The sequence below is a fragment of the Rhinoraja longicauda genome, chromosome 7 (assembly GCF_053455715.1).
Source record: "Rhinoraja longicauda isolate Sanriku21f chromosome 7, sRhiLon1.1, whole genome shotgun sequence".
Classification (NCBI taxonomy): Eukaryota; Metazoa; Chordata; class Chondrichthyes; order Rajiformes; family Arhynchobatidae; genus Rhinoraja; species Rhinoraja longicauda.
Genome location: NC_135959.1, coordinates 26849327 through 26863351, shown reverse-complemented (window position 1 = coordinate 26863351; position 14025 = coordinate 26849327). Strand labels below are relative to the sequence as shown.

General features: G+C 42.4%; 1 protein-coding gene across 13 annotated transcripts in view; it reads left to right on the top strand.

The window, feature by feature from the left end:
- Positions 1-14025, top strand: part of LOC144595154 (Krueppel-like factor 12) — a 229059-nt gene that overhangs the window by 132724 nt on the left and 82310 nt on the right. For all 13 annotated transcript variants that reach the window (XM_078402284.1, XM_078402290.1, XM_078402291.1 and 10 more), the window contains one exon: positions 8579-9104. In XM_078402284.1, the coding sequence (XP_078258410.1) occupies positions 8579-9104 (526 nt within the window). The remainder of the gene's footprint in view (positions 1-8578; positions 9105-14025) is intronic.

Sequence of the window (14025 nt, the reverse complement as noted above, 5' to 3'; positions counted from 1 at the left end):
AGATGTGAGCCATTACCGATCTGTCAAAGCACATCATTGTGGTTGATGTTGCAGCTCCAGGCAGAAGTAGGAAGAAAATCGAGTTGAAGTAGGAGTAAAATCTAGTTGAATATGATGTGAAGACAAACCTTCCACACCTGCCTTCTGTAGTAATAGTGGGAAGTTTTTCTTCGCATAAAGCAACTTAAAGAATAGTGAAAGGCCTGGAGAGTGTGAATGTGGACAGGATGTTCACTCTTGGCAGAGTCTAGGACCAGAGGTCATAGCCTCAGAATAAAAGGACGTATCTTTAGAAAGGAGATCAGGAGAAATTTCTTAAGTCAGAGGGTGGTGAATCTGTGGAATTAATTGCCACAGAAGGCTGTGGAGGCCAAGTCAATGGGTAATTTTAAGGTGGAATTTGACAGATTCCTGATTAGTAAAAGTGGCAGGGGTTATGGGGAGAAGGCAGGAGAATGGGATTGAGAGGGAAAGATAGATCAGCCATGATTGAATGGCAGAGCACACCTGATGGGCTGAATGGCCTGATTCTACTCCTAGAACTTATGAATTTAAAGTCATGCATCACTGTTAATTGACTTGTAAGTGTGAAAATTGCTGTGAATTTTGTGACTCGTTAGTTGTGCTCCTGTGGTTTTAACTCTGTTCAATAGGACATTTTAGTAGCATTGCTCAAGGGCCACTTTTAGTGAATGAAACACAATGGGTCGTACATGCCTCCGCTTACTATTACCTTGCTGCACTTGAATTGGCGACAAGAGTTAGGGGCTTGATATGGTATTAATGAACAACTCGATCAATTTTTCACATTGAAACAACAAAAGTTTTTTTTTTGCAAAGTGTGTGTATCTCATTACCTTCAATCTTCAAAGAGATCTTATTGCTGTGTTGAGACCAGGAATTACAATTCTGGTGTGATTTTATGTACAGAGGGATCTTAGGGTCTAAGTGTGTAGTAAGGAACTGCAGAGGCTGGTGCACACCGAAGATAGACACAAAATGAGGCAGCATCTTTGGATAGAAGGAATGGGTGACTTTTCAGGTTAAGGCCCTTCTTCAGACTAAGTCTAAGTCCTTGTCTCCCTGAAAGTAACAACACAAGTAGATAGAGTGGTAAAGAAAGTGTATGGTGCCTTCTTCAGTTGGGCCATTGAGTATGAGAGTCAGGAAGTCGTGTTTCAGCTTTATAAAACTTTGGTTAGGTTGCTTTTGGAATATGTGTGCCATATTCCACAAGCAACTGGTTGCCCCAATAGGTTATGGAAGCTTTGGGGAGAGTGCTAAAAAAAGGTGTGCCCTGACACCTGCCTGGATTAGCGGGTATTAGCTAGAAGCAAAGGTTGAGCAAACATGGATTGTTTTCTATAGAGTGCCAGAGGCTGAGAGGGAACATGATAGAAATGTATGAAATTAATAGAGGCACAGATAAGGTAAACAGTCAGAACCTTCTTCCCAAAGTGGAAAAGTCAAAGTATACCCCGTAGAGTGCACAGCTTTAAGATGAGAGGGAGAAATTTTAAAGGACCCGTTGGGCCCAAACCTCTCCTGCATTGGTGCAGCACCCTCTCCTCCCCACCCCCCCTCCCCTCTTCCCCCTCCTCCCCTCCCCCTCCCCCCTCGCCCCCTCCCTCCCTCTCTCCCTCCCTCCCTCCCTCCCTCCCTTGGAGATAGATTTAAACTTTAAAATGTGAATAACTTTTAAAATATAACTGATTTCAAAAAGACGACAGTGAATAAGGGGGGCCTAAAATTGTCCAATCGTGTACCATTTTGGCAGTAGTTCAGGAACAAACAAACAAACAAACAAGAGTTTTAGTATATAGGAGATGTGCAGGGCAGGTGGTTTTGCACTGTTATATGTATCTGGAACACACTGCCAGGGATGGTGGTAGAACCAGATAAAATAGTGACATTTAAGAGATTTTTTATTCGACACATGAATGTGCAGTGAATAGAGGGATATGGACCATGTGCGTGTAGAAGGGATTAGTTTAAATAGGAATCATTATTGCCACAGATGTCATGGACCAAAGGTCCTGTTTCTGTGCCATACTGTTCTATGTAGCAACAAGGAATTACAGATGCTGGTTTACAAAATAAGGTACATAGCACTCGAGTAACTCAGTGGGTCAGGCAGCATCCCGGGAGAACATGGATAGGCATCGTTTCGGGTCAGGGTCCTTCTTCATATCGTTCAATGTTGTATTTAACAGCCTAAAGAAATCAGTACAATTTTAGGAATGGCAATTTATTCTTTAATAGCCTTTATATATCAAAAGTAGATTGCTGTTATTCCGGTGTCTTTTTATATAAGTATTAGATCTTTATGGAGTTTTAATAAACCTTTTCAGTGCATTTATACTGTCCATTCATCAGCTATTCTTTGATAAACTAACTCCAATATGACTGCAGTTTTATTAATAATTTTCCTCCTCCATCCTTCTGAAACTTCAATATAATTGACATCCCACTTAAGCAGAGAGGCTCAAAGATCCACTATGTCAGGTAAAAAAAAAATCCTTCTTGAGTATGAGATTTGTGATGGTAAATGGTTCAAGTATTGGATCCTCTTTATTCTCAGATCCATTATTAATTTTGCCTATCCCGTTCTGCAACTCCACAGCACTAAAGCATCGGTGCTATTCAAATTCAGGCCTCATAATCACCCACCATAATGTAATCACTCCACCACTGGGGCAGTGTCTTTGACTGCCAAGCTACTAGGCTTTGGTAATTCTTCTCTAAGCCGACAGCCTCTTTCTTCCTTTAAAATGCTCCATGAAACTGGACTTTGTAGTTTCCCCCCTGTATGTCCCTCTCTCTATTGCCAATTTTTGAGATGCCTTTAATGAAATACCTTGAAGTGCTTTGCTTTATTAAAATTAATAGGCAGATCAACACTGTTGTTGGAGGTAAGGATGATTAGTAAATGACTGAGTGTGGAGCTTGAGTTCAGCTGCCACCGACCAAGCCACCAGTATCCTATTTCCTCCATGTAAGAGAATAGCTGACACTTTACAGGCTCTTAATAGCTTTACATATATATTTAGAAAGATAAACACATCTTTATATGTTTGTGTATGTTTACATGGATATCACATTGCCATTTAAGTCTTTAAAAGCAGAGCATTGTGACTATACATCCATAGGATACATTGTGCACATCTCAAAACATTATATATATATTATGTGCCTGAGATTAATACTAAACTCTCAATGTTTTGCAAGCTTTTCTTTGCAAACAGAGTTCGCACTGACCTGATAAAAAGATCACTGCTGATTTTCATTTTTGCATGGCTTTGCTATTTCTGCCATTCCTGATAAGAGGTCGAGCAGTGGCTGATTTCACACTTGCCATCTGAAGTCACATGGATATTGTTGCTAGCAGCAAAACTAACATCCTAAAAAGTAAGTACAGCATTAGTGTAGTACATTTGCAATCTTGGGACGTTGAAATTGATTTCTAACAATTTAAGTACATTCAAAATATTGTGTCTGTTAAAATGAGCGAAATGAGCGAAATAGCAAAACCACACGGTTACATGAAAATCAGCAGTAATCTTCTTTGTCCTGCTATCCATTGACGCAGTACCTCATAGCACAAATTCCGCAAGAGTGGCATGCATTTACAGGCCATTGGAGGCCTCAGTTTAATTTCCCACCTTCAAGAGAGAGTTAGATTTAGCTCTTTGGGCTAAAGGAATCAAGGGATATGGGGAAAAAGCAGGAACGGGGTACTGATTTTAGATGATCAGCCATGATCATATTGAATGGTGGCGCTAGTTCAATGGGCCGAATGGCCTACTCCTGCACCTATTTTTCCATGCCTGCACCTCTCATCGTGCAACACTGTGCCGGAAATCAATTTCTTTTTTTGGTTTTCAAGGGTCTGAAGTGAGACTTTAACCCACAATCTTCTATATCAGAGATGATAGTGTTGTCACTGAGATCATCTGGCATTTTGACCTTTATAATGTGATTAACATAAAGCTGCCACTATCTCAGAATATTCTACATCCACGAATCTTGCTAAATTGTTGATGTCAGTCCAGCACTTTTGTCTCTCCTGAATATTATTTTCCTGTGTTGCTACCTCCTCCCCGAAATGTTCATACCTTTTCTTCTCCCTTAAACCATGTAGTTCCCCCCCTCCCCCCTTTCATTCATGTTTTTGGTTATAGACTCAACACATACAAACCCTCTGATATATTCACCCATGTCACCCTGCTTTGTGGGGCGGTTTGCCCCATTTAAAAATATCCTTGTGATTTTCTATTCACTGATTTATAGTGACTCACGGTATCTCTGTGATGCACTGAAGCCTTCCTTGGCAGTTGGCAGTCCTTGTGTTATGCTAGGATCCTGCTCTTAAGAACAACTGTTCGTAAGCCGAATTCTCAAAGTCAGAAACATCTATTTTCTAAAATTACCCATAGCATATCGCTGTTCGTACACTTGCTATAATTTCATTTAATTGATTGTTTACCGTACAGTACCCAATAATTAAACTAATGTTGCCTGACCTGCCGAGTTATTCCAGCACTTTGTATCCTTTTGTAACCAAGGATGCATCGTGTAGTTGGAAAGGGCGCCAACGTCCAAGAAGACATTGCTAAAGAGTGGCCAGGAGCTTTGGTGGATGATAATGTCCTTAATGTTGAACAATTTGATCCATTCTAACTACTGCCTCTACCGTAGAGTAACAAACTCGGTATGAACCCAGGAACTGAGTATGTCGCTTCTGAATCCTGCACCTGACTTTATGGCTGTACCTCCCAACCATCAAATTGGTCAACACAGGGAAGTATGCAAAGTGGGCGCAAGGTAACTGAAAAATAATTACAAGTTCACAAGTTATAGGAGTAGAATTAGGTCATTCGGCCCATCTAGTCTGCTCCGCCCTTCAATCATGGCTGATCTCTGCCTCCTAATTTAACTTTCCTGCGTTTTTCATTATGTTCTTGAAGCCAGTAAAGTCAAACACCTGTAGATGCTGGTTTGCACAAAAGGACCCAAAGTGCTGGAGTAAGTCAGTGCATCAGGCAGCATCTCTGGAGAACGTGGATAGTTGACGTGTCGGTTTGGAACCCTTCTTCGGGTTGATTGTGGCAGGGGGCGGGATTGGCCTTTGAAAATAAATCATGTTGAAGACCATGCACTGAAGGAATTGTTGAATTGGGATAAAATGTTGTTAAAGGACAAAATTGCAATCAATAATCTGGAAAATAACATGTATTTAAGCAGAATCACACGCACATAATGCTCATTTAAAAACTCAGTCGAGGTCTCTCCTTGCAACTGTTTTAAAAATCGGCTCCCGACAGCTGCGGCAAATCTTAATCATTTGTCTTATTCCATCAGTGTAGAACTTGAAGAATGTTTTAATTAAATTAAGTAGTTGATATTTGAACAGTGACATCGTTTGCCAGGTTGCCTTGAAGGAATCTCTGAGGCTGACTCTTACAGAATTGAATTATGAACCACACTCAGTTATTAGATTCAGGGACAATTTGATTTAATCTGTGCATCTCCCCACTATCTGTGGAGCGATCACCACTTTGTAAGGTTGGCAGTTCGGTTAAACACTTGTTGTCTTTTTACTACCCCAATAATGTCAAATGGGAAAAATCACTGAAGGAAGATTGTGCACACAGCCATTAGACAATACATAATAGACAATAGGTGCAGGAGTAGGCCATTTGGCCCTTCGAGCCAGCACCACCATTCAATGTGATCATGGCTGATCATTCTCAATCAGTACCCTGTTCCTGCCTTCTCCCCATACCCCCTGGCTCCGTTATCCTTAAGAGCTCTATCTCGCTCTCTCTTGAATGCATTCAGAGACTTGGCCTCCACTGCCTTCTGAGGCAGTGAATTCCACAGATTCACAACTCTCTGACTGAAAAAGTTTTTCCTCATCTCTGTTCTAAATGGCCTACCCCTTATCCTTAAACTGTGGCCTCTGGTTCTGGACTCCCCAAACATTGGGAACATGTTTCCTGCCTCTAACGAGTCCAACTCCTTAATAATCTTATATGTTTCGATAAGATCCCCTCTCATTCTTCTAAATTCCAGTGTATACAAGCCTAGCCGCTCCAATCTTTCAACATACGACAGTCCCGCCATTCCGGGAATTAACCTAGTAAACCTACGCTGCACCCCCTCAATAGCAAGAATATCCTTCCTCAAATTTGGAGACCAAAACTGCACACAGTACTCCAGGTGCGGTCTCGCTAGGGCCCTATACAACTGCAGAAGGACCTCTTTGCTCCTCTACCCAACTCCTCTTGTTATGATGGCCAACATTCCATTGGCTTTCTTCACTGCTTGCTGTACCTGCATGCTTCCTTTCAGTGACTGATGCACTAGGACACCAAGATCTCGTTGTACGTCCCCTTTTCCTAACTTGACACCATTCAGATAATAATCTGCCTTCTTATTCTTACCACCAAAGTGGATAACCTCACACTTATCCACATTAAACTGCATCTGCCATGCATCCGCCCACTCACACAACATGTTCAAGTCACCCTGCAACCTCATAGCATCTTCCTCACAGCTCACACTACCACCCAGCTTTGTATCATCTGCAAATTTGCTAATGTTACTTTTAATCCCTTCATCCAAGTCATTAATGTATATTGTGAATAGCTGCGGTCCCAGCACCGAGCCTTGCGGTACCCCACTAGTCACTGCCTGCCATTCTGAAAGGGACCCATTTATCCCCAATCTTTGCCTTCTGTCTGTCAACCAATTTTCTATCCATGTCAGTACCCTACCCCCAATACCATGTGCTCTCATTTTGCCCACTAATCTCCTATGTGGGACCTTGTCGAAGGCTTTCTGAAAGTCGAGGTACACCACATCCACCGGCTCTCCCCTGTCAATTTTCCTAGTTACATCCTCAAAAAATTCCAGAAGATTAGTCAAGCATGATTTCCCCTTCGTAAATCCATGCTGGCTCGGAACGATCCTGTTACTGCTATCCAAATGCTCCGCAATTTCGTCTTTTATAATTGACTCCAGCATCTTCCCCACCACTGATGTCAGACTAACTGGTCTGTAATTTCCCGTTTTCTCTCTCCCTCCTTTCTTAAAAAGCCCTGTCGATCATTAATTTAAATCTTAAAAAAATTAATGAATCCGTAGGAGTACCAGCTCATTATTTATTCAGTTGTTGCAATGTAGAGACTAGGAAGAAGATGATTTTTTTTGCATTAATACCATCTCATTTGCCTCATAAATATCAGCACCATTGTTTTAATTACAGTTTAATTACTCAAAAGTGCAGATAGTTCATGTTTCTACTATTTCACAAGCTTGAGTTAAAATGTCCACTAAAATAGAAGAAAAAAAGGGTCTCAGGAATTTCTTGCTGTTTCAAGTTACAAATGCTTTCACCCACAACATACCAACAGGCAAGGGATGTGCTAGGACACATCTCACATCTCGGATACATCTTTAAAAGTTTGTCTTTATAGCGTAATAAATAGCAAAAGTACATGCATACAATCTCATACGAGGCTTTATGTGCATTTCTGCATTTGAACAAGTTGTTTTTTGTTTTGGTCTTCTATGGTGAAATGCCACCAACTGCCCCAGCTTATCAAACAGTTATTAAGATGAGTAAGGAGCAGCCTTGATATATTTTGTTAGCACAGGTTAGATAATGGACCCCCTTGGTAATGTGTTCAGCTATGGATTAATTCCTAATCATCCAGTGGAGAGCCCTGTTGTCAATGAGTTTACTAACTGGGCCCAGATCGAAGGTAAGCAATGAGCAATGTTTAGTTCAGTTCAGTTTAGAGATATAGTGCAGTAACAGGCCTCTTCGTCCAACCTGACCAGCAATCCCTGCACACTGACACCATCCTACGCCCACTAGGGACAATTTACAATTTAACCAAGCCAATTAGCTTGGAGTGTGGGAGGTAACCGGTGCTCCCGGAGAAAACCCACGCAGGTCCCGGGGAGAATGTACAATTCTGACCAGACAGCACCTGTAGTCAGGATCGAACCCGGGTCTCTGGCGCTATAAGGCAGCATCTCTACCGCTGCACCACCGCGCCGAACAATGTTTTGTTCTTGTTTTGGAATTTGAATGTCCCAAAAGGGTAGGTATTATTTGACCAAAAGTCTGGTGTTGCATTATTTTCTTCAACCATAAAAGCACAGCAACCACAGGCAGAGTTTGTGATCCAATTTATCTTTAGTTTATTAGTCGAGAGGATCAGATAACACCTATCACAACCTGGCCCAAGCTTTGTAAGTGAGAACAGGATGGATTTTAAAACTAAATTAACTTATATTAATCATTTATCCATTCTTTTTAAAAGATCTGTGAACTTTGGACTAACTCTGTTGAATGTTGGAATCTGTTAGCTTTATGCTCTTCATTAAAATGGCTTAAACTGAAAAGCAAAGATTACTTTTATCTTTTCAGCTTCAATCAAAGTGTTTCACAAATTCATGCCAATGTATGTGATCTTTCAGATATATTGCTTTGCGGCATTTTTATTTCTGCATTTGCTTTAGTATGAAATGCTCAGTGATATTTATTTGTGTTTTATTTTAACAGTCTCCGCAAGCCCCTAACTTTTCAGATATGGAAGCTGTACCTATTTTGCTTAACAATGTGAAAGCTGGGCCTCCAGAGGTCTTGCTATCCACTGATCAATATCAAACACAAACTGAGCCAGTGGACTTGTCCATTAACAAAGCCCGGACGTCACCAACAGCTGTCTCGTCGTCACGTTCTTCTCCCAGCTCAGTGACAATAACCTCAATCTCTCCAATGTCCTCTTGTGCTCCTCGATTGACTTCATCCCCAACTGTGATAACCTCAGTGACTTCATCGACAGGCATGTCTACAGTATTAGCGCCGGGCTCCGTTATGGCATCTTCGCCAGGTGTTGGGGGCCAACAGTACTTGCACATAATCCACCCGATGCCACCTTCAAATGCAATGAACTTTCCGTCCAACAAACTGCATCGCATTCCAGTGGTTGTACAATCCGTTCCTGTGATATACACAGCCATGAGGTCGCAGAGGAATTCGACCATTGTACTCCCAATGCTGGAGGACGGGCGGACTCAAATGAAAGGTAAGTGGGTTGAAAAAATGGATGTTGGGGCACCAATGTAATACTGATTTAATGGGGAATTTTAGCAAAGTCCAATGCAATTAAGCTTTCAGCCCAGCTTCCAGTGGAAAGTATTTGAACATGGACCATACATTTGTGCGTGGTATTTGACCTTGTCCAAAATCCTTTCAATTCATTTGTATTGTCTTTCTGCCTGGCAATTGTTTGCATGCATGCAAGCCTCCCAGGTTACTCAGATACACAGCTGGACTACACACAGTTTAAGAAGAGGAAGATATTTTCATTTTATTTTGAAACCAACATCCTTACATTCGCACCTCCGTTACCACTAATAAACATCTCGCTAAGACCCTGCTTAAATTGCAACATTGGGGTAGAGGTTTGATATTGTGAAATACTCAGTTATTTTGGATTGTTGAACCTGCTCCTGCTTCTGGGATTTCTAGCTTCCCTTTCGGTCTTTTCCAGGATCTCATCTCCCCCCCCCCCACCTCACATCCCCCTCCACTTAAACCATACCAAGGTTCTGACCTCCCTCTCACCCACCCTTGGGGCTTTCCATTTGTCCAACTAGTCCCAGACTCCAGATACTCCTGTTTTAAAGCAGACTCTACTGATCAAATTATGTGTAAGAAGGAACTGCAGATGCTGGTTTAAACCAAAGATAAACACAATATGCTGGAGTAACTCGGCAAGGCAGGCAGCATCTCTGGTGAGAAGGAATGGGTGACGTTTCGAGTCAAGACCCTTCTTCAGACTGACCATATTATTCACATGCCGAGATTGGAGCAATGAGCTGCAGTAGTCTGAGGGATTAATGGTTCAATGGTAATTTATGGTTACATGTACCTAAGTACAGTGAAATACATTTCTTGCGCACAGTTCAGCGATAATCCGACTGTATATTAGATACATTCATACTAAGTACAAGAGTGTAAGTTGTGTTGAAAGAAAAAGTAAGTTCTGAAGTAAAACTGAGATAATGCCCTAATAATATGATTTAAGTGTTTGATTAAAAAAATATACAAAATGTTTGCTAGTTTATAATGTCTCTCGCTCCAGAAGCGAATCCTCTTTGTCACAATTAATAGAATCAAATATTTCTTTTGTCTCTCTGTCTGCAATTAAGCCATAGATTTTTTATGTTATCCCAACAGTTCTGCTTGGGCCTTAATAATTGTACATCACATCTCCCCATCCACGAAAAGAGGAACAAATTTGTATGAGGAATGTGTGCCTGAATCCTCAGGTTATTCCTTGGGACATCAAAGCACAGTATCAGAGGAGTGTATGCATATCTAGTCAGCCTTTACAAACCACCCCATTTACCACTTTATTTTGCTGTTTGAAGTGTTGATGTGCTGCAACAGTTTAAGATCACAACTCCCTTGGTGCTGGTTAATGTGACTTTGTTCTGGCATTATTGATAGGGGTTGAGAAGGCAGTCAGAGGCGGTGCACTTGCAAAGAAGAATGCAAATGGCATGTTCTGTCAAAGCTTTTGTGAGTGCGACTGTTGTTCAATGTTTGATCTAAAATATTAGTGAACCGAACATTTTATTGTGTTGAAGATGGGCACAAAATGCTGGAGTAACTCAACGGGTCAGGCAGCATCTCTGGAGAAAAGGATTAGGTGACGTTTCAGGGCAAGACCCTTCTTCACACTACTTCCAGGGACACTGCCTGACCCGCTGATTTACTCCAGCATTTTGTGTCTGTCTTTGGTGTAAATCAGCACCTGCAGTTCCTTCCTACACATTTTATTTGTGCTTATGAATTGACCCAGTAATTCTAAATTGACTAGTAGTTGGATCCACCCTTATTGGGTAGATTGCTGTGTTTAGCCCTAAACCCAAGTAGGGGAACACCCCAAATGTTTGTAAACTTGCAGAAATTTATCTTTGAAACATTGTTTGGGTGTTTCTCCACCTGAATGCTCAGGATGGCACAGATCTCAATGGCAATTGTCTGTGAAGATCAAAGCTGCCTTTCCTTTGTCACTGGTAATCATGCAAAGTGTGGCAGGGCCTTAAAGAATATGACAGCCAACACATATTAGAAAAAGTGGCTGTGGAAAATGCAAGGACATATCCATTGAGTGTTCCCCGCCCTCTGTGATTGTCTTCATTGTGCAGTAAGGGGCATGGGTTCATACACTGCCTTTGTAGTAGATTGAAAAATGTCATAAAACAAAATAATAACGTTTAATTTTTGAGGTACGCATACCAGCACAAAAAGTTAGTTTTGTTTATTGGTTTAGTTTATTATTGTCACGTGTACTAACCACAGTCTTCTTCTTTCGTGTCCGTCATTCAAATGTTACATCACTTACAAGGGCGCAAGCTTCCGGCGACAATCAGTGAATGCTTGTGTGTGTTATTCAGTCAGTGAAAAGATTATACATGATTCAAGTCGTCCACAGTGTACAGATACAGGATAAGGACATAACGTTTAGTGCAAGACAAAGTCCGATTACAGATAGTTCAAAGGTCTCCAGTGAGATAGATGGGAGATCAGGACTGGACTCTAGATGGTGAGAAGATGGTTCATTTGTCTGGTTACAGCTGGGGAGAAACTGTTTCTGAATCTACTCCAGCACTTTTTGTCCCTTTGCTGCTGAATAAGTGGAAATAAATTTCCCCCCACAAGCAGGTTCTCAATATTTGGTGATCCTGTCTTTAAATGCCTTGAAACACGTCCTTAAAGAACTAAATACATTTTCACACAAAGTGAAGAAACTAAGATAATTCAGCCTTTCGAAGGCCATTGAAGCCATGAGATGAGAAACGGTTGCAACTAAGACCGAGCAGCCTTTAATGGGGAAGGATAGAGGAGCTTAAAGAAACACAGTGAGTTTATGATACAGGGCAGCAGTGAATGATGCAGGAAACCTGAGTATCTGAATGATCTCATCCTGCTCTTGTGAGACATGGACACCAGGACCCCATTGTGCAAATTAATTTAGAATAATGGAAGGGTTGAGTGTGCATTGGTCATGGTGAGAATTGAAATGATCTATTCCAGAATCCGATTGCCTTGACTGTGTAATTTACTGCTTTTTTTATTTTTTAAACGGCGTAAAATATAGAAAGCAAGATGTTAATGGTCAATGTCACATTAGACCTACTGAATTACGTACTGAATTTTTCAACAACTATTTAAACTAATTAAAGTCTAGCGCACAATGAGTGTACCAAGACAGCTCTAAGATTCATAATTTGCATTCATATTTTGCAAGGAGGAGACCAACTTTCAATGTGACACGCGTCATGTCCCTTGTTTAGTGAAATAACATCCTCTTAGTTGTTTAGTTACGGCCTTGGAAATCTTGCAGTACAGTCATGTTGCATGTACTAGAAAAGTATGCTTGATAATTAATGATCTAAATAGATTGATACAGGGTGACAGCAGCATTGATTTTAAAAAAAGCTCAGTGCAAAGTACATTTTCAAATATTTTGTTATTTGATGTTTTTGTATTTATATGGAAGAGCTAAGGATCATGTGGACTGTGAGGGCCCTGGATACCCTCTCTGCAGCAGATACATGTGAGAGAGAAGAACAGAGAGAGGATGAGAAATGTATAGACAGAGAGGGAGATGTGAAATGGAGAGATAGGTGAGATAGATGGGCAAGGTCGTATGTGATAGGAGTAGAATTAGTCAATTCGGACCACCAGGTCTACACCGCCATTCAATTGTGACTGATCTATCTCTCCCTCCTAAAGTGTGAGAGAAACGGATGGAGGGAGGGATGGTAAAAAATGAGGGAAATAAGTTTACTGTGAGTGAGGGATAAAGAGTGAGGGGGAGGGAGAGGGACACAAAATGATAGTGGGAGTGAGAAAGATGGAGGGAGATAAAGGGATGAAGAAAGAGTTGGATGGAGAGGGATTTGGGGAGATGCTGGGAGATGGATAAAGAATGATGGAGGGAAAGAGAAATGTAAAGGGTGAGGGGGAGAGAACAAGGTAAATGGGAGTGAGAGGATGAAGAGATGGGGAAAAGTGTAGTGGGCCAAGTAGGCCAAAATAACGACAAGTAGGCAAGGTTAACGAAAGCGTGTTTACTGTATCTCTGGAACTCCAAAAGGGAATGAGAGTCATGCGGTCCTTGACCTTTATACTCCCGGCCGAAGTCCGCCTCCTTGGCTCGACCCATTCCCGTGCCGAGGGGTCGTGAGTGGTATGGCCCGACCCTCGGGAGCCGCCACAGGACCCCCCCCCAGAACCAGAGGCACGAAGCGCACCGGTGGTCGCACTAGTCGACCGAACCGTGTACGGTACCCGTCCGACGGGGGGTCTGGCGGGGGCTCAGCTGAAGGGACAACCGGGGGGGCTGGCGGGGGCACTGCTGGAGGGACAAACGGGGGCGGAGAAGGGGGTACAAATACCGGTCGAGATGAGGGGATCGGCTGGTGCGGTGTTGGAGGCACTTGTAAAGGGGGGCGCCCGCGCGGCCGAGGCTGTGCAACCCGCACCGGCTGGTCAATGTCCAGTGCGCTGGCTTGAGGCGATTAATTGACACGGCCTCCGGTCGGCCCCCCATGTCACGTCGGGGTCACCAATGTAGTGGGCCAAGTAGGCCAAAATAACGACAAGTAGGCAAGGTTAACGAAAGCGTGTTTACTGTATCTCTGGAACTCCAAAAGGGAATGAGAGTCATGCGGTCCTTGACCTTTGTACTCCCGGCCGAAGTCCGCCTCCTTGGCTCGACCCATTCCCGTGCCGAGGGGTCGTGAGTGGTATGGCCCGACCCTCGGGAGCCGCCACAAAAGTGTCATTTAAGGAGAAGGAGTAAGAAAAGGGAAAGTTTGAGAGATAAAGAAGAAGGCATGAGGGAAGGAGAGGGGCATGAAGTGAGTCACAGAGTGAGGGTGAGAGTGCAGGATGAAGAAAGGTGGAGAGGCGAAGGGTGAGTGGTA